This window comes from Octopus sinensis, linkage group LG5 (genome assembly GCF_006345805.1).
Source record: "Octopus sinensis linkage group LG5, ASM634580v1, whole genome shotgun sequence".
NCBI classification, from domain to species: Eukaryota; Metazoa; Mollusca; class Cephalopoda; order Octopoda; family Octopodidae; genus Octopus; species Octopus sinensis.
In genome coordinates, this window is record NC_043001.1 from 28,467,628 (window position 1) to 28,487,285 (window position 19,658).

Sequence of the window (19,658 nt, forward strand, 5' to 3'; positions counted from 1 at the left end):
AGTTTATTGAAATTGTTAACTCCAACTTCTCACAAATTTAAATATCCATCGCATTCACTGCGTCCAATTCTTCACAAATTTAAACATTCATTACATTCACTGCAGAGTATTCCATTTTCATTTGCAAAGTCTCTCACTGTCTCATTTAATGTTTTCATTTCAAGTTTTAATTTGCTATCTGGAAAACTGACAGTTTATTCTATTCATGCATGCATAATGTAAAAATATTATTTATTGAATGAAAATTTTTTAAGATACCCGTATAATTTTTGTAAAAAAACGTTTTAAGTGATTTTGTTGTTATAGCTATTTGGAACGCTATAAACGTTACAATAATAAGTCAAAGGACCGATTTAGGTAAATTTCCTTTTTAACTTAAAACCATGGGAGGAGCCTTTTCGGTAAAAAAAAAATTGTAAATATTTTCAGAGGAAAAGGTGAAGAATTCGAGGAAGGCTTCGCTGTTGTTTCTAGCACAACCCAAACCACCCTCCCTTTTTACTCTCACGTGGATTGATGTTTTTTCAATATTTTCTCCCATTAAGTACATTTTATGGAATGATGATGCCGAAGTAACATACACGTGGTCCACTGGTGGAAGAAAAGATGTAATCTAAATTTTTACCCCCACCTAAATTAAGCCAAGCTGTGTGTGCGTGTAAGAAAACATTTTCTAACCACAAAATATGCTATTAAAATGAATTATCGTTTACATAACTCTTTTTTTTTTTAATCAACAACAATTGTAGTGTGGAAGATGTTTGTAAGCCATTCAAGAACACAAAAAAACAGTTAGTTTCACTTCAACATTTAAATTTCATTTGTGTCAAAATATTTTCGTCGCTTTGAAACCGTGACCTATTCACTGACAAAACTTCGTGCGGTTTCAAAGCGAAGAAAATATTTTGACACAAATGAAATTTAAATGTTGAAGTGAAACTGTTTTTGTGTGTTCTTGAATGGCTTACAAACATCTTCCACGCTGCAATTGTTTTTGTTTCAGCACACGATCTCAGATCAAGTCACTTGCTATGCAAGTACATCACAGTAATTTTTTTTTAAATCACTGTGGATAAATGCCAGCAATGACATTCTCAGGCTCTCCAATTTCTAATTTTTAAACAGAAACAATCGGGGCAGGGAGTAGGTTAGAGCCATAATTTCTCAGGTTTTCACCAAAATTTCAAGGCCTGAAATTTTGGTGGCGGGGACTAGTCGATTACATTGACCCCGTTGTTTCACTGGTACTTATTTTACCAATCCTGAAAAGATGAAAGGCAAAGTCGACCTCGGCGAAATTTGAACTCAGAACGTAGCGACGGTCGAAATACCGCTAAGCATTTCGTGCAGCGTTCTAATGGTTCTGCCAGCTCGCCGTCCTAATAATAATAATAATAATAATACGGTAACCCAAAACCCCCATGCTGTAAGTATGGATATGAGGTTACGGGTGCTTGGTACCAACATACACTGGAAAAGGTAAGGGGCGAAAAGGGGAAATCAAAACTCCTCTGGGACTTTTACTTCCAGACAGACAATGTATTAGAGCACCGAAGGCCGGAGATAGTAACCTTTACGAGGGACAAACAAGAGAGCCTAATAATTGACGTGGCAGTGCTAGGAGATCAACAAATCATTATGAAAGAAAGAGAAAAGGTTGATAAATATGGAGAGCCGAGAATTGAGATTGCTAAGATGAGGCAGCTACGAGAGTCAAACATAAAGGTTATCCCTATTGTCATCGGAGCATTGGGTTCAATACCACCCAATCTGAAAAAGCATCTGAAAACCTTAGAAATACCCTACTATCTAGATGTATTGCAAAAGTCGGCATTACTTGGAACTGCACGCGTATTGCGTAAAGTACTGTCTGTCTGAGGTCCTTGTGATTTGACAAACAGTACAAACCCCGGTAGACACAATATCTTCAATCAACAACCTCACAATATTGTATACTGTGCTACGTCTATGATGATGATAATAATAATAATAATGATAATAATAAATGCCCTGATGCTGTATCCAGACAGTGGCTCTCATGGCTGCTGATCTTAACTGATTGGAAGTGTTATCATGTACATTGTTTTGTCTTGGTATAAAAGATGGGCTACGGCCAATATTCTACTCAATACCGCAGATTTGCTTGTCAGTTGTTTGACCTTAACCAGTTGAGCATGTCCCTTAGTGGCTGACGATATGTGTATCTCTGATCACGGGAAAAAGTAGTGGGGGAGCATCATAGCCATGTGTTAAGCGGGATTCTTTGGGGTTTGAATAATTCACTTCTGGAAACATGGGTGTTTTGTTCAACATCCTTAAACAACCCTTATTCAGGGACCTTTTGAGCAGGATGGGTTATTAGACCAGATGAAAATTCTAACTTGGCCCCACCTGCAAGGTCGTGCTCTGTATACCTAGATATGAGATCACCATGTCGCGCACATATGGCTGTGGTGCATGTGCCTGGTGTACTCTTATCACACGGGTAGACATGATGGGTGTACTGGGCTTCGTATATTTTACCACAGTGTCACTTTGATGGCATGCACTGCTCTCTCACTCAATAATAATAATAATAATAATAATAATATTTGTCTTGGTATAAAAGATGGGCTACAGCAAATATTCTGCTCAATACCACAGATTTGCTTGTCAGTTGTTTGAATTTAACTAGTTGAGTATGTTCCTTAGTGTCTGACGATATGTGCATCTCTGATCATGCGCAGAAGTAGTAGGGAAGCATCATAGTCATGTGTTGAGATGAATTCTTTGGGGTTTGAATAATTCACCTCTGGAAACATAGGTGTTTTGTTCATTACCCTTTGAAGAAAATTCTGCAAGGTCATCTATCTGTTGTTGATCTTGGTATGAGATTACCATGTCGCACGCATATGGTTGTGATGCATGTGCCTGGTGTACCCTTATCAGATGGGTAGTGAGTAGTCATGATGGGTATATTTGGCTTCGTATATTTGTACCCCAGTGTCACTTTGATGGCATACATTGTTCTCTCACTCACTCAATAATGATAATACTAATAATAATAATAATAATAATCTCAAATTTTGACACAAGGGCAGTAATTTGGGGGAAGAGGATGAGTCGATTACATTGACCCCAGTGTTCAACTGGTACTTATTTTATTGACCCCCAAAAGTCGACCTCGGCGGAATTTAAACTCAGAACGTAGCTAAACATTTCGTCCAGCGCGCAAACGATTCAACCAGCTCGCCGCCTTAGTAGTAGTAGTAGTAGTAGTAATAATCTTTTCTGTTATGGGTTTTGGGTTCAGTCCGACTACGTGGCACTTTGGACAAGTGTCTCTTCTGGGAGAAGGCTTGGTAGACGGAAACTGTTAGAAGCCCTTCGTGTGTGAGTGTATATGTGAGCGTGTGTGTGTACGCGCGCACGTGTATTATGTAGCTGTATGTATGTTTGTGTTATATCTAAGTGTGTGTCTGTGTTTGTCCCCCACCACCGTTTGACAACCGGTGCTGGTTTGTTTACTCCCCTATAGCTTAGCGATTCGGCAAAACGAAAGATTTGTAGAATATGTACCAAAGTAAAAAAAAAAGCCATAAACATTGGGTTCGATATGTTAGACTACACCCTGCAACCCAGTGCCCCAGCCTGGCCGCGGTCTAATGTAAACGATTAAAAAGAGCGTAAATACGGCAACTAAACCCCAAGTTAACCGACAGAAATAAATGCAAGGGAAACAACCCCGAATTATCCCCCTTGCATTAGGTAACCGAATATATGGTTCAATAAATATGAGAGATTTAGTACCTCAACATGTTAAGACGTTGAATATATGCCGGTTTTCCGCCATTGAACTCGGTCAAGCTGCTTGACTACCACTTTTTCTTAAAGAGCTTTTGTCAATATTTACTGAGCCAACTATTTATTTCAGTCTGGCGCTTATTTTGTCGATATTTATTAGTCGAACCTCAACGTTACAAGATATAGAGAGACACGACATATACGACATGGTTATTATATTGGGTTGTCCGGCAAGCTCGTGTCGTTTTTGAAAGGAAAGAAAACGGTCAATAAATACTTGCCATTACATTTTTAATCAACCAAATATGAACCACTTTGTTGCACAATGCGTCTCCATCTTTCCTTTAACTTGAAAATACCCTCTTCCCAGAATTGAGGTGGTTTCATGGCAAAGAATTCGTCAAGGTATCTTTTTACGTTATCCAAAGAATTGAAATTTTTACCATTAAGACTATTCTACAGAGACCTGAATAAGTGGAAATCCGAAGGAGCAATATCTGGTGAATATGGAGGGTGAGGTAACACATCCCAGCCGAGCTGCACCAATTTTTGTCTGGCTCCCAAAGCATCAAGTGCCAAAAATGAACTTTCTTATCTTCCATTTTCAAGGGTTACAGAATTAACACAGGTTATAGGAACATAAACCTTCTTCCACGAAAAGATAGCTTAAACTGTGCTCTAAATGGAGGCGTAGTCAAATCCTATTTTATGGACTCAACCATGTTCTAAAATAAGTCGAAACGTAAGCTACTATAAATCGGCACGAACTTTCCGGACAACCCAATATTTAATTTTTTTTTAAAACCCAATGTAGCCATAAACACAGATACATGTTCAACTTATGTTTCAGTCCCTGAACTGCGGCCATGCTAGGGCACCGCCTTGTAGGGTTTAGTCAAACAAATTAGCTCAAGTACTTTCTTTTAAAAGTCTAATGCTTATTCTATTTGTCTCTTCTACAGAATCAGTAATTTACAGGGTTGTAAGTAGACATCGGTTGTCAAGCCAGGTGACAAAGACACACACACACACAACGATGAGTTTCCAGGTCGTTTCTGCCAACTAAATTCACTCATAGGACATTAGTTGAGCGGGTCTATATTAGAAGACATCTGTCCAAGGTGCCACACTATGGGGAAGAACCCGAAACCCTGTGGTTGCAAACCGAGCTCCCTAACAACACAACCATGCCTGCGCTACAGACATATAATAAAAGATAAGAACAATCGTGTAGAGAATTCTTCGTTGGCTTGTACACAAAAGCATATAACTCGGCTTACCTCGGTTCACTTGAGTGTCGGTCAATGATACACAATATCAAAAGTACAAAAAATGCAAATGTTTTACATATATTCTTTTACTAGTTTCAGTGATTTGACTGCAGCCATGCTGGAGCACCGCCTTAAAGGACTTTCAGTCGTAGAAATCTACCCCAAGACTTAATTCTCTGTAAGCCTAGTACTTATTCTATCATTCCTTCTTTGCCGAACCGCTAAGTTACAGAGACGTAAATACACCAACATCGGTTCTCGAGCGATGGAGAGGGGTATAAACACAGACCCAAAAGGCACACGCACACACACACACACATATATATATATATATATATATATATTTCTTTACTACCCACAAGGGGCTACACACAGAGGCGACAAACAAGGACAGACAAGCGGATTAAGTCGATTACATCGACCCCAGTGCGTAAGTGGTACTTAATTCATCGACCCCGAAAGGATGAAAGGCAAAGTCGACCTCGGCGGAATTTGAACTCAACGTCACAGCAGACGAAATACGACTACGCATTTCGCCCGGCGTGCTAACGTTTCTGTCAGCTCGCCGCCTTCTCACATATATATATATACACACACACACGATGGGCTTCTTTCAGTTTCCGTCAACCAAATCCATTCTCAGGGTTTTGTCGGCCCGTGGCTATTGTAGAAGACACTTGCCCAAGGTGCCTTGCAGTGGGACTTAATCCGGAACCATGTGGTTGGGAAACAAGCTTCTTACCACACAGCCACGCCTATTACAGGAAACATGACCCAAGCAAGAAATAATAATTCAAAGGGAAAAAACTGCGAAAAGCCAAAAACTGATTGAAAGATAACAAAGTCCATCTCCTTGCGTACTTTTGGTGTATCCTGCCCATTTTTTCAGTAAGTACATTCTCTAAATTTTAAAAAGCAAATTAAACGATTGGACGACCCCGCGTTAAATTTAGAGTTGCCTCCCTTAGAAAATTAAATCATTAGAAATGTAAAGGTATTAATTGCAACGGATCAGTTGAAAAAATATAGAGATTTTTAAAGTTTAATGTGACATCTACCTGCCGTATACATAGCGGGTTCGCTACAAAAAGTAATGAAGTTACACCTCGGGTTCCGTGAATAGAGAAAGTGAGAATGCGAAAAGCAAATGAAGTGACTACCCCACGTCTTCATCTTTTCCGCGAGAAGATAGCGCATTAAATTTAGAGTTGTCTCCCTTAGTTTTATTTTATTTATTTATAAGCGATACGTTACTTTCATTTGGTGAATTCATCGCTTGCACTCATAAAATTGTATGTTGGTATAAAATAAGAATTTAAAAAGCAATTTCAGAAAATAGGGTAGAAATATATGTATGTTTGCATGTAGTTTTGAGTTTGTGTTTTTTTTACTAGGCGTAGGAGTGGCTGTGTGGTAAGAAGCTTGCTTACGAACACATGGTTCTGGGTTCAGTCACACTGTGTGACACCTTGGGCAAGTGTCTTCTACTATAGTCTCGGGCCGACCAAAGCCTTGTGAGTGGATTTGGTAGACGGAAACTGAAAGAAGCCCGTCGTGTATATATGTATGTATGTGTGTGTGTGTGTGTGTGTGTGTGTTTGTCCCCCCAACATCACTTTGACAACCGATGCTGTTATGTTTACGTCCCCGTAACTTAGCGGTTCGGCAAAACATACTGATAGAATAAGTACTAGGCTTACAAAAAATAAGTCCTGGGGTCGATTTGCTCGACTAAAGGTGGTGCTCCAGCATGGCCACAGTTAAATGACTGAAACAAGTAAAAGAGTAAATGTATTAGGGAATAAAACAATAGGTAACAAATAATATCCAAAAAGGCCTGGCAGTCTCGGTCATGGCCCCAATATACAAAATGGAAAAGCTGTTGCCTAAGGGGCTGGCAAAGGAGGTGCAGTGGAAGAACCACTCTTCACTCACGAGGCTAACATTTGCTAATAGTCATTTCTGCCTTGATAGCAATGAATAGGGATGCGATTTGGGGCTAAGAATGCCAGAGGTTTACACAGGCTTGACCACAAGTAGTTCAAACTTAATATTCCGTTTGTTCTAAATTCAATTTATATTATAGCGTTAAAATATTTTCAAATACGTTTTTTTTTTAAAATTCTAAAAACTCAAGACATCTTCACTACAAGCGTCAATACAGGGTGACCCAAAACTAGGTTTACGGTTATTATGTAGGCACTTTAACTCTTTCGTTACCAGCCCGGCCAAAACAGGCTCTGGCTTTGTAGTACAAATGTCTTGCTTTCATAAGTTTTGCATTAAAATATACCACCAAACCTTAGTCGCAATTTATATACCTAACACTAGCTGAATGATAATTGAGTTATTTTACTAAATTCTTTGTTATATTTAAAATTATTGAAAGAAACACAGAGTATCTCAATATAAATACAGTAACGGAAGGGTTAAATTTCTTTTAAAACATTTAAATTTCTATCTTACAAACTGAAAAAGGAACTTGACAAACTTAACTAAATTAGCATAGAATAATGGTTGCATATTGTTTTTTTATAATTAAGATCTAAACTGTTAATATATGAATGTGAAAGAGTTGGTTGAATAGCTATAAACCTACTTTTGGGCCACCCTGTATTACAGGAAACATGATCCAATGAGTCAACTGACAAATGAGAAATAGTAATTCAACGGAAAGAACTGCAAAAGGCAAAAACTAATTCAAAGAAACTAATTCTATTGCCCCTCCCTTGCCATCAGCTGGAGCAACAGCCTTTTCATTTTGTCTGCTGAGACTGCCAAGCCGTTTTAGACATTGTTTTATTCACTAATACATTTAGGAAGATAAAAAAAACACAAACTCAAAAAGAAAATGATTAACCCTTTAGCATTCAAACCGGCCAAAATAGTCTACCTGTTTTATCTTCAAACCAGTCAGATCTGGCCTTTCACACCTACCATACATTGTCATTTTAAAAATAAACAGTCACATCATCGAAATCTCAAAGCTATGAAATATTGCATGACTATTTTAAAATGATGTGAATATATAAGCTTTACATTTGTTAGATTAATCTGAATGCTTAAGGGTTAATGACAGAGCCCCAGCCAATCAACAGGCGCTGGAAGTTGCCTCAAAGTGAAACATTTCATTTCATTTGAGTTTGAGTCCATGCTCAGGCCAAGTCGAAGACTCCACCCTCAGAGTCTGGTGTGGTTGCCAGGTTGTATTCTCTGTTTAATTTTGACATGTGTAGGAGCAAGTTTGAGTCAGTTTGTGCTTGTTGTGTATATCCTGGGAGATGGGGTTCATCTCTAATGGTGCTTAAGTATCTATCCAGCTGCAATTTGAATGATTCCACACTGCATCCTGATAGATTTCTGACATGTACCGGAATGGAGTTGAATAGTTGTGCTCCTCGAACCAACAGACTTGACTCTCGCAGAAACAGAAACCAATAGAAACAGAAAACAAAACAGAAAACAATAGAAACAGTTGTATTTTCATGAAAATTCATTTAAATAACATGCCATCACTTCATAAAAGTTAAGAAGCCTATATTCATATATCTTTGAAATGAAAATGAATAAGAAAAGAACATGATAGGAAGAAACACATTTTAATGCATATCAGCGTTTATCACAGCATCAGACAGTTTTTTCTTTTTTCTTCCAGTTTTTAATGAAGTTGTTTTGCATTTTTAAAAGTTTTAAAGGAATTATTAAAATTAGGATGGAAATTACAATATGGAAGAGGACGAAGTAAAAAAAATGAAGAAGAAACATTGGTTTATTTTGCAAGGTCTCCCCGCAACCCCCATCCCTTTGTTTCCTTCTTCTCTTTTTCTTATCTTTGAAATGAGATGACGTTAGCACTGCAAAAACAGGATTGGTTTTGATTAATTTCCCCTCTTTTGAAGCCATTAAAAAGATCAAAGCTTGGTGAAGAATTTCAGATGCACAAATACACAGAGATGTACATGCACATTTAAAAATAATAATAATAATAATAATAAAAATAATAATAATAATAATCCAATGGATTGTAATCCATAATTTAAACTAGTTCATGTGTTTGGAATCTTCGATCAAAATGTCAATGTTTTGTCATCTCAAATGACTAACTTTTCCCACTCAATTAACTTCAAGATTTTTATAGATTTCAATTGTTCTTTGTTGACAATTGTATCCATGTTGAGAATAAACATCAATGCTTGGCCCAAAGCAGTTCTGTGACATCAATAAGAAGGAAATGTACAATGGTTTTGTTTCAGATGCAGTTGTATATTTTCATTTTAAATTTCATTGTGTTTTTTTTTTTTTCAAATTTTGTTATATTTTATTATTTAAATATAATTGGACAGATAGGATTTTAAAGATATTGATAGAAATATTAAAATCCAATTTGACAAATCACTAAATCTCAGAGTGTATAATTCAGAATGACTCTTATAAAAAGCATGAGTTTTGGTCTGATGTGATTTTTTTCTCAGAATATTAATCATGGAAAGGTGTGCAAGACATGCTGCAAACTTGTGCAGAACTTAGCTCATTCCATACAAATGGTGACAAGTAATAGACTCCAAGATACCAAGACCTGTTGGTCACACCGTTGGATACTGAAAAAGATGAAATTTCTCTTTAAAACAAAAACTGCCACATAAAAATATTTTTGTATGTTAAGACAGGAAAAAATTTATAATTACTGTAAAAACTCATGTAATTTTCAGACCTGTGTAATTTACACAGGTGATTTTCAGGACAAAAATTGTTTAAAAAAAGCTTCTACTTGTGTAAAATTCGCTCCCAAAAGTTTTCAGAATTGCCAATATGGCCAGGGGAAAAAGGTTTTCAATTTAGTTGTATTTAGCATAATTTCACTTATGATTAGATTTAATTAAATTTTGATACCACATTAAAAGCTATTAAATTACAAAGTGTTTGTGTTGTTTATAATAAACTTTATTTTACATTTCTTGCCCAAAAGAGAGTATGTCTGATCTTTTGCATACTTCTGTAAGTCTTCTCATATCACTATTACAGGAAAAGTTGTTGATAATTCTTATCAACAAAAACCAAGCAGATAAATATGCAGGTGTTGCAAATTGAGTTTAACAACCAATAAACATCAGCTTGAATGACACTTTACTCAGCTGAGTAAAATATGTAAAATATGGCTCAGACCGTGATTACCAGCATGAACATCAGACTTCTATTCTGGCATTAAATGAGTCAACTTCCAGTACAAATGTTTATGTTTTGTTCGTCATTTTACAACAAAAAAATTTCTAAAAAATCCTGGAAACGATCTACTCATGTAATTTACGTACCTGTAAGGTTTATTTTTATTTTTGTGAAAAAAATGCGTAAATTACATGGGTTTTTACAGTAAGTAATACATCTTGAAAAACAATTAATATAAGCAAAAGAATAGATTGACAACACATATTTAATATTGGTACATTAGATTTAGATTTCAAAAGCCTAGAAAGGTTTGAGTGGACCTAAGAATGAAAGTGCTTCGATTGTGAAGTTACATCTACCTAACTTCACAGTAGTCAAAATCACATGATCCCTGATCAGGTTGCTTCTTATAATTTTCTGCTTTGTGATATATTATGTATTTTAAGTATTTATTTACAAACCTACATCATCAGAAAATAAATAGCAGTTATCTATTTGACAATGTCTTCATTTTTCAGTGAGTTTAATATCCAGGTTTAGAGGTTATGTAAAGGACATGAAAACAGTTCCTTACTCCATACCAAACCAATGGAAAATAAAAATACAAGCACAACCGTGTGGTTTAGAAGTTTGCCCTGCAACACATGGTTTTGAGTTTGATCCCACTGAACCTTGGATATGTGTTTTCTATAATTCTATCGTAGTCTTGGATTGACCAAAGCATTGCAAATAAAATTTGGATAGAGAGAAACTGTAGAGAAGTCCAATGTGTATTTAGAAAACCAACATCAAACAATTCAAACATTGGAAACTCCTCTCATCTTATCGTGTATAAAATTTCAGGGCTGCTTCCATCGGCATTGACAGTAGGGCAATTGTGAGTTAAGACAGCGGAATCTTAGTCAAATCCTTATGGGCAAGAAACAAAGGTACAAATTCTTAAAAGTAGCAGCATTAGTGTTAGTGCAGCAGCCATATTGTTGGTATACAAAATGGCCAAAGAAACTGATGTAGTCTAAGTACATGACAGTAAAATCAGCTTAGACTAAGCATGGATAACAGTGACAACTGCATTTACACCACAATGGAGACTGACAGAAAAACAACAGGAATGTTTCTCTAAGGTATACTACCACAACAATGCTGACAGCAATATTATTATCATGTTGGGTTACTCATAGGGACATATTAGGCGACAATATGATAGCTACAGCAGTATATATGGATACTAAAGCTAGTGTATGGGAAATGGGGAAAAATGAACACTGTTAGACTCTTGTGTCACAAATGGTCTAACAATTTGTAACTTTAACTTCAGGATGATGGTTAGCAATTCATTCACCTATCAAGCAGGTGAACACAGTAAGCTAGACAGATTTCCCAGGGAAATATGATAGGTCATTAAATGTGAAACTAAATTGTTCCCCAGTGAAGAGTGAACCACTCAACCGAGACTAGTGATCGGTCACCCCCAAGGTCAGAGCCAGATCGACTCAGAGACAAAAGACAATGTGAGAAAGAATGGAATCTGAAAGATTCCTTTGCAAGACATAAGTTCAAAGGAATAGTATTTGATGCAGAAGACAAACTGGAAGAGGAGATAGAAACTTAAAATATAGTGGGCAAATGGTAAGTTTCTACAAGACAACATGCTCTGAGCCACATACCAAATCATCCAAACTGATACAGCTCATGGAGGAATAAAATCTAAAAGACAGGCTTGGTATGATTACAAGAAAGCAAGAAGCAAGGAATGATATGATGTAGGTTTAAAAGAAGGTAGATGTCAGGCATAAGCAGCTTGAAGAGAAGCTTAAAAATAAGCAGCTTGTCAATTTTCAGTGGTGGTAGAATTAATGTTCTGTAAAGAGGGAATCGGTTTTTGCAACAAGAAGATTGTGAGGTGTTCCAGGTAGCCGAGAGTATTTCACAGCAAATTAAAACTTCACGGGGAAAAAAATAAATACACAATGACAGAAGAGTATTTAACCATACTAACAATGTGAGAAGAAAGAGACTTGGAAATGTTACAATGAGGGGTTGCTGAGTAAGGAGAATGCATAGGAGAGGAAGAAGCTGGCACAAGAAGTCCTAGCTTCAAAATGATGATGACGATGATGATGATAATGGTGTATTGAGGGTGTTAGCATCAGCAACAGATATACTCATCTGCAATAGAATTTCCCATGTACCAGTGTATCAAACAAAAGTACCTTGTGGTATTATTCACCCAAGCTGCACAGTTTCTCTCACCAATGGAAATGCCGCGTGGTACGGATTGACGTATTAATAACGTCTAACCAACAATGCTATTGTTGACAAAATACAAGATATAAGACTAGTAAGTTAGCATGATACAGTACAGGCTAAATATCCACCCAACCATGAGCCTCCAACCATAGGCGAAATAATACACCAATTATAGTGTACTCCCTGCACATCCAGATTATTCACACACACACACACACAATCTGTCATTTATTCACAGATATAATTTCTCTCTAAAAAGAGCAGACCTCATAAGAATGTGATATAGTACAAAAGGAAAATGATACAGCATAAAATGTATGTGAAAATAAACATGGCACCTTGGGCAAGTGTCTTCTGCTATAGCCTCGGGCCGACCAATGCCTTGTGAGTGGATTTGGTAGACGGAAACTAAAAGAAGCCTGTCGTATATGTGTGTGTGTGTGTGTGTGTGTGTGTGTGTGTGTGTGTTTGTCCCCCTAGCATTGCTTGACAACCGATGCTGATGTGTTTACGTCCCCGTCACTTAGCAGTTCGGTAAAAGAGACCGATAGAATAAGTACTGGGCTTACAAAGAATAAGTCCCGGGGTCGATCTGCTCGACTAAAGGCGGTGCTCTAGCATGGCCACAGTCAAATGACTGAAACAAGTAAAATAGTAAAAAAAAAAAAAAATAGTATATTTATTCTCATTTTAAACATTTTTAGCTAATTAATAAGTGTTGCCTTGTTTTTGAGATATTTCCTGAACTATAAGAAATATTAGAACACGAAGTCTTAGGATACAATGTCTTAAAATTAAACTAGCTATTCTATTAATACATCGTTTTAGTACAGCCACAAAATTATTCCTAGCCTTTTTTTGTTTTCTTTTTAAGGCAAACTGTAAATAAAATTCTACTGCCTAAGAGACAAGAAAATAAGCTTACCTTTGTAAACATCATACCAGCATACCAAACATACATATCATGTATTGTAGGGAAGTATAAAGCTTTGCCAAAATAGGGTGTATCTTTTGACCTGTAATAAAGAGAACACAAGAACAAACTTAAATATTTTTTTCCTAATATTTCATAACAGAGTCACTTTATAAATTCAAGGAAATCTAACACCAGACCTCAGTTACAATTGAGATATGTGACTTTTGTAGTAGTCAGAGGTAACTGTTATCAGACACAAGGTGGTGAGCTGGCAGAAACGTTAGCACGCCGAGCGAAATGCGTTGCCGTATTTCGTCTGCCGTTACGTTCAAATTAAGCCGAGGTCGACTTTGCCTTTCATCCTTTCGGGGTCGATTAAATAAGTACCAGTTACGCACTGGGGTCGATATAATCGACTTAATCCGTTTGTCTGTCTTTGTTTGTCCTCTCTGTGTTTAGCTCCTTGTGGGTAGTAAAGAAATAGATATCAGACACTATAAGAGGTTTATCAATGTGAATGGTCATGCTTGAAGACACTGAATTATACCTGAAATATAGGTATAAATCATTGACAGAGCGGCTAACTGGCTTCCATGCCAGTGGCACTTAAAAAGCACCATTCGAGCGTGATCGTTACCAACGTCACATTACTGGCACCTGTGCTGGTGGCATGTGTAAAAAGATTTGAGCGAGGTCGTTGCTAGTACTGCCTGACTGGCCCCCATGCCGGTGGCACGTACAAAGCACCCACTACACTCTTGGAGTGGTTGGCGTTATGAAGGACATCCAGCTGTAGAAACTCTGCCAAATCAAGATTGGAGCCTGGTACAGCCATCTGGTTCGCCAGCCCTCAAGCAACATCGTCCAACCCAAGCTAGCATGGAAAGTGGACATTAAACGATGATGATAATGATGATGATAGGTATCTTCCTAAAAAGAAAACCTATTTGCCAACATGATAAACACAGACCCACATTTCAAATGTTTTCTCTCCCCATTTCCTCTGACACTATTTCTATTTCTAGCTTTGCCTCCTCTGTTTTGGCCCCCTATATCAATCTAACTTCTACTCCTCCATACTTTACCCAGACTACTGGATTTGAAGTCTTATCATCCTCATTTCTTTTGTTTTCTGCCCAAGAAATGCATTTTCCTACAATCATGGAATCTCCACCTCTCTTTTCTCTCTCTCTCTCTCTCTCTCTCTCTCTCTCTCTCTCTCTCTCTCTCTCACACACACACACACACAATAATCCAGACTAAATATTAACCCCCATTACCCTCACTCAATTATCCATAACCCTGCCATTATCCCCAACCCAGAAGAATCTAAAATGGTGACAAATGCAACATCAGACTAACAAAGAAAATCAAAATGCCAGCCAAAGTCAGAATAAATATCTTCAGATTCACTTACCTTTTCTGTTTCTCATTTTTCACAACAAAAGTAAAACCAGGGCGTCTAGAAAAAAAAATTTCAAAAATAAAAAAAAGAGATCTTAGCAGTGAATTACATTTAAATTTACTAACTTTGAGTTTACTATTTCAGAACAGTAAAACCCAAGAGCTATAGTTCAAACTTTGAGTTCAAATTTTGCCAGGTGTACCACTGACTTTCAAAATTATACCTATGTTTCTTGTCAAAAGAACCTAATATTTTAATAATATTTGATTATTATTATATACTCTTTTACTTGTTTCAGTCATTTGACTGTGGCCATGCTGGAGCACCACCTTTTTAGTCAAGCAAATCGACCCCAGGACTAATTCTTTGTAAGCCTAGTACTTATTCTATCGGTCTCTTTTGCCGAACCGCTAAGTTACGGGGACCTAAACATACCAGCATCGGTTGTCAAGCAATGTTGGGGGGACAAACACAGACACACATATATATATATATATACGATGGACTTCTTTCAGTTTCCGTCTACCAAATCCACTCACAAGGCTTTCGTCGGCCTGAGGCTATAGTAGAAGACACTTGCCCAAGGTGCCACACAGTGGGACTGAACCCGGAACCATGTGGTTGGTAAGCAAGCTACTTACCACACAGCCACCCCTACGCCTATATATTTAATAATATTTTAAAACATTAGGCCTCACCAAGGCAATGACTAGTGACCGAGACCTTTGGAAATATGCTGTGCTTGAGAAGACTCGGCAAGCCAAGTGAGACCATAACCTTGTGGCCTATGCCAGGGGTGTAACCAGCTCACTTATGTGTATATTTCTTTCTTTGAACACAAACTCTGCTTGCGAAGACCTGTTGAGGCAAGTGAAATCAAAATCAAATTCGATGACTGGCATCTATACTAGTGGAGCACTAAGAGCACCATCCGAGCGTGATTGTTGCCAGAGCAACAAACTGGCTTCCGTGGTGGTGGCACATAAAAAGAACCATTCGAGCGTGATCGTTACCAGCGTCACCTTATTGGCACTTGTGCCGGTGGCACGTGAAAAAACATTCAAGCGAGGTCGTTGCCAGTGCCACTGGACTGGCTCCTGTGCAGGTGGCACATAAAAAACACCATTTGAGCATGGCCATTGCTGGTACTGCCTGACTGGCCCTCAAGCCGGTGACACATAAAAGCACCCACTACACTCTTGGAGTGGTTGGCATTAGGAAGGGCATCCAGCTGTACAAACTCTACCAGATCAGATAGGAGCCTGGTACAGCCATCTGGGTAGCCAGTCAGTCAAATTGTCCAACACATGCTAGCACTCAGTTTGTGGAAAGCAGACATCAAACGATGATGATGATGAATGCTCAGTGGAAATCAAAATCAATGAAATACACCAAGTCTATGATGTTGATGAAACTACAAATATTACTTACATATATGGTGGGGTAGGATTATGAAAGAAATTAAAGGAAACTTACAGTTTTGGATCTCTGTTTTTCTCAATTCCCATGTAAATATTCAAATCTTCTATTCGCCACGTGGCTATTGGTGAACCCTAGTCATAAGTACACAAGAAATAGTAAACATTTAACATATGACACCGACAGAGATAAACACGAAAACAGTTAAAGGAACAGAAATAAAAGAGAGATTACATAAATAACGAAGACTTTTGTCTTTATCCACCCCCTTTTGTGTTCTCGCCCTTTTCAAGCCTAGCCAGGCTCATGGCCTCGGTTTCCCGGTTTCTGTGGCGTATGTGTTCCCCACCCCTCCGCTGGACGGGACGCCAGTCCATCGCAGCGATACTCAGGAAACAGCAAGAGAGAGTGAGAGAAAGTTGAGGCGAAAGAGTACAACAGGGGTCACCACCACCCCCTGCCGGAGCCTCGTGGAGCTTTTAGGTGTTTTCGCTCAATAAACACGCACAACGCCCAGTCTGGGAATTGAAACCGCGATCCTCTGACTGCGAGTCCACTGCCCTAACCACTGGGCCATTGCGCCTCCACAAATAAATGCGCCCTTTTAAAGCCTAGCCAGGCTCATGGGCTTGGTTTCGCGGTTTCTATGGCGTATATGTTCCCGAGCTGGACGGGACGCCAGTCCATCGCAGCGTTACTATTTTTGCCAGCTGAGTGGACTGGAGCAACGCGAAATGGAGTGTTTTGCTCAAGAACACAATGCGTCACCCGGTCCAGGATCGAAACCACAATCTTACGATCATGATGCTGACACCCTAACCACTAAGCCATGCACCTCCACTTATCTCCCTTTGGCAACTCATAAGCTTGCTCTAAGAATACAAAAAATCATCAATTTAGCATCCAGTGTTCCATGCCAGAATGAGTTACACAAGATTTAATAAGGCAGTTTTTCTACAACCAAATGCTCTTGCTGCCACTAACCCTCACTTGTCTCCAAGTAGAAAAATCATTTCTCTTGTTCTTTTGAATAATGTGCAGCTCAGTGGCCGGACATGTTTTAGCAAAAGGTTGTTAAAGATGTTGTTGCATAGATTGCATGTTGTCTTTACACACTGCATGCAGACAAAGCAAAGACAATGTGAAGATGTGAACACAAACACACAAGGTTTTTCCTTCTTTTGGCCACAGCATCATTCATCCCTCTCCTCATCATCATTCAACGTTCAGGTTCCATGCTAATACGTATTGGATGGTTTGACAGGATCTGATGTGTCCAAGGACTGTGCTGAAAACTATGCTTTTGCATACTTTTCACAGTTGGATGCTCTCCCTAATATCAACTACTTTACAGCATGGACTGGGTTGCCACCTGCACTGTCGGGGCCGCCATGCAGCTCAGAAGACTACAAACCTTGGGGGAAGGAGGGGACACCTTTTATGCAAACAGACAAAGGGGTTACTACGAGAAGTCAGACAGAGGAGGGTCTTGTCAAGGGATCTGCATGGCTATTCACATCTAGTAGGGGAAAAGGGGAAAGACAGAGAGGGAACAATTAGTAGGAGCTGCAAGAGATAGATAATGGCAATGAGGTCTCCTGGTGGTCCTACAAGGCACAAACTGAGTGGTGAAGTAGTTTGTAAGAGATGGTGGTGGGGAACAGGGGGCAGGCAATGAAAACCTTGAAGTAAAGTGGTCTATTTTTTTTCTCTCACACTCACTCCTTAATTTTTGTATTACATATGTAGAATTCACCGAGTGAAAACATATACTAATATGTTGTCAGTAAAACTATTATATGGAAACAATTGGTGTGTGAAAACATTTTTGTATTTTCATGAGGCGGATGTTAAACAATCATGATGATCTTTATATTTATATATATATATATATATATACACACATACATACATGTACACACATATACATACATACATATATATATATATTTATATATATATATATATATATATATATATATATATTATATTAAATTAGAGATAAAACCACTATTAGGCAAATCAAACAATGAAAAACTTAAGCCAATACATAAGATTAATTAATTTATATTATTTTAAATATATATCAAAATTATTATACTCATTATCTTTTTTTAATAATTTTGATATATATTTAAAATAATATAATTAATTAATCTTATGTATTGGCTTAAGGTTTTCATTGTTTGATTTGCCTAATAGTGGTTTTATCTCTAATTTAATATAATATAATATTTTACTATAAAATTGGATTCAATCCTAAATCTGATTTTTCCCTGTAAGTTTGGATTTATTCCCTAATATTTTATTATATATATATATCCCATGCTAGCATGGAAAGCGGACGCTAAATGATGATAATGATGATGATGATATTTATATGTATCTGTGTGTTTGTGTGGATAAAAAACTATTCATCCCTTGTGTTAAAAACACAAAAATTGTTTTATTTAAGCAATGTGTGTGTGTGTGTGCACGCACAATAGGCTTCCTGCAGATTCCATCAATACTCAGAGAGAATTGGTCAGCCTGTGGCTACAATAGATTTGCCCACAGTTCCACGCAGTGGGAATGAAACTGAAGCCATGTCACTACAAAACACTTCTTAACCATCACACAGTCACGTCTGGGCCTATTTCATGCATATCTTCATCATCACCAGCATCACTATTTTACATCCATTTACATCATGGTGGTGCCAAGTAAAAGTACCTGCGCAGCGACACGCAAAAGGACCCATGAGGCGACACATAAAAGCACCGGTACGGAGACACATAAAAGGGTCCATGTGGCGAGATGTAGAAGCACTCATGCGGCAATACATAAAAGCACCCATGTGATGACACATAAAAGCATCCATGCAGCGACACATAAAAACACCCATGTGGCGACATGTAAAAGCATTCATGCGGCGACACATAAAGGCATCCATGTGGCGACACATAAAAGCACCCATGCAGCAACATGTAAAAGCACCCGCGTAGCGACACATAAAAGCACCCATATGGCAACACATAAAAGCACCCATGTGGTGACACATAAAACCACTCATGCACATAAAAGCATCCAACACACACTGTGAATTGGTTGGCATTATGGAGGGCATCCAGTCATAGAAACCATGCCAAATCAGAGTGGAATCTGGTGCAGCCCCACCTGCTTGCTGACTCTGGTCACACTGTCCAACCATGCCAGCATGGGCAATGGATGATAAATGATGATGATGATGATGACATTCCCTGTTGACACAGATTAGACTGTTTGACAGGATTTGACAGGCTGCAGGACAGCATTCAACTCTAATGTCGGCTTTGCAATTGCTTCTATGGCCAGAAACCCTTCTAATGTTAATGACTTTACTGGATGCTCTTTTTTTTGCGACCTCTGCCTTACTGAGGTCACCATGCACCTTGCAAGCAAAAAGAAGGAAAAGTCTTCTCATCTGAGAGGC

At 38.1% G+C, this 19,658-nt stretch overlaps 1 protein-coding gene across 7 annotated transcripts in view; it reads right to left on the bottom strand.

The window, feature by feature from the left end:
* Window positions 1–8,637: 8,637 nt before the first annotated feature.
* The window catches only part of LOC115212284 (arf-GAP with Rho-GAP domain, ANK repeat and PH domain-containing protein 2), a 351,834-nt gene continuing 340,813 nt past the window's right edge, over window positions 8,638–19,658 (bottom strand). For 6 of the 7 annotated variants that reach the window (XM_036503278.1, XM_036503280.1, XM_036503281.1 and 3 more), the window contains 5 exons: window positions 16,265–16,341; window positions 14,801–14,845; window positions 13,393–13,483; window positions 12,431–12,526; window positions 8,638–9,652 (listed from right to left, as the gene is read on the bottom strand). In XM_036503278.1, the coding sequence (XP_036359171.1) occupies window positions 12,467–12,526; window positions 13,393–13,483; window positions 14,801–14,845; window positions 16,265–16,341 (273 nt within the window). In that variant the 3' untranslated portion in view covers window positions 8,638–9,652; window positions 12,431–12,466. The remainder of the gene's footprint in view (window positions 9,653–12,430; window positions 12,527–13,392; window positions 13,484–14,800; window positions 14,846–16,264; window positions 16,342–19,658) is intronic. The other variant, XM_036503282.1, reaches the window with a different exon arrangement.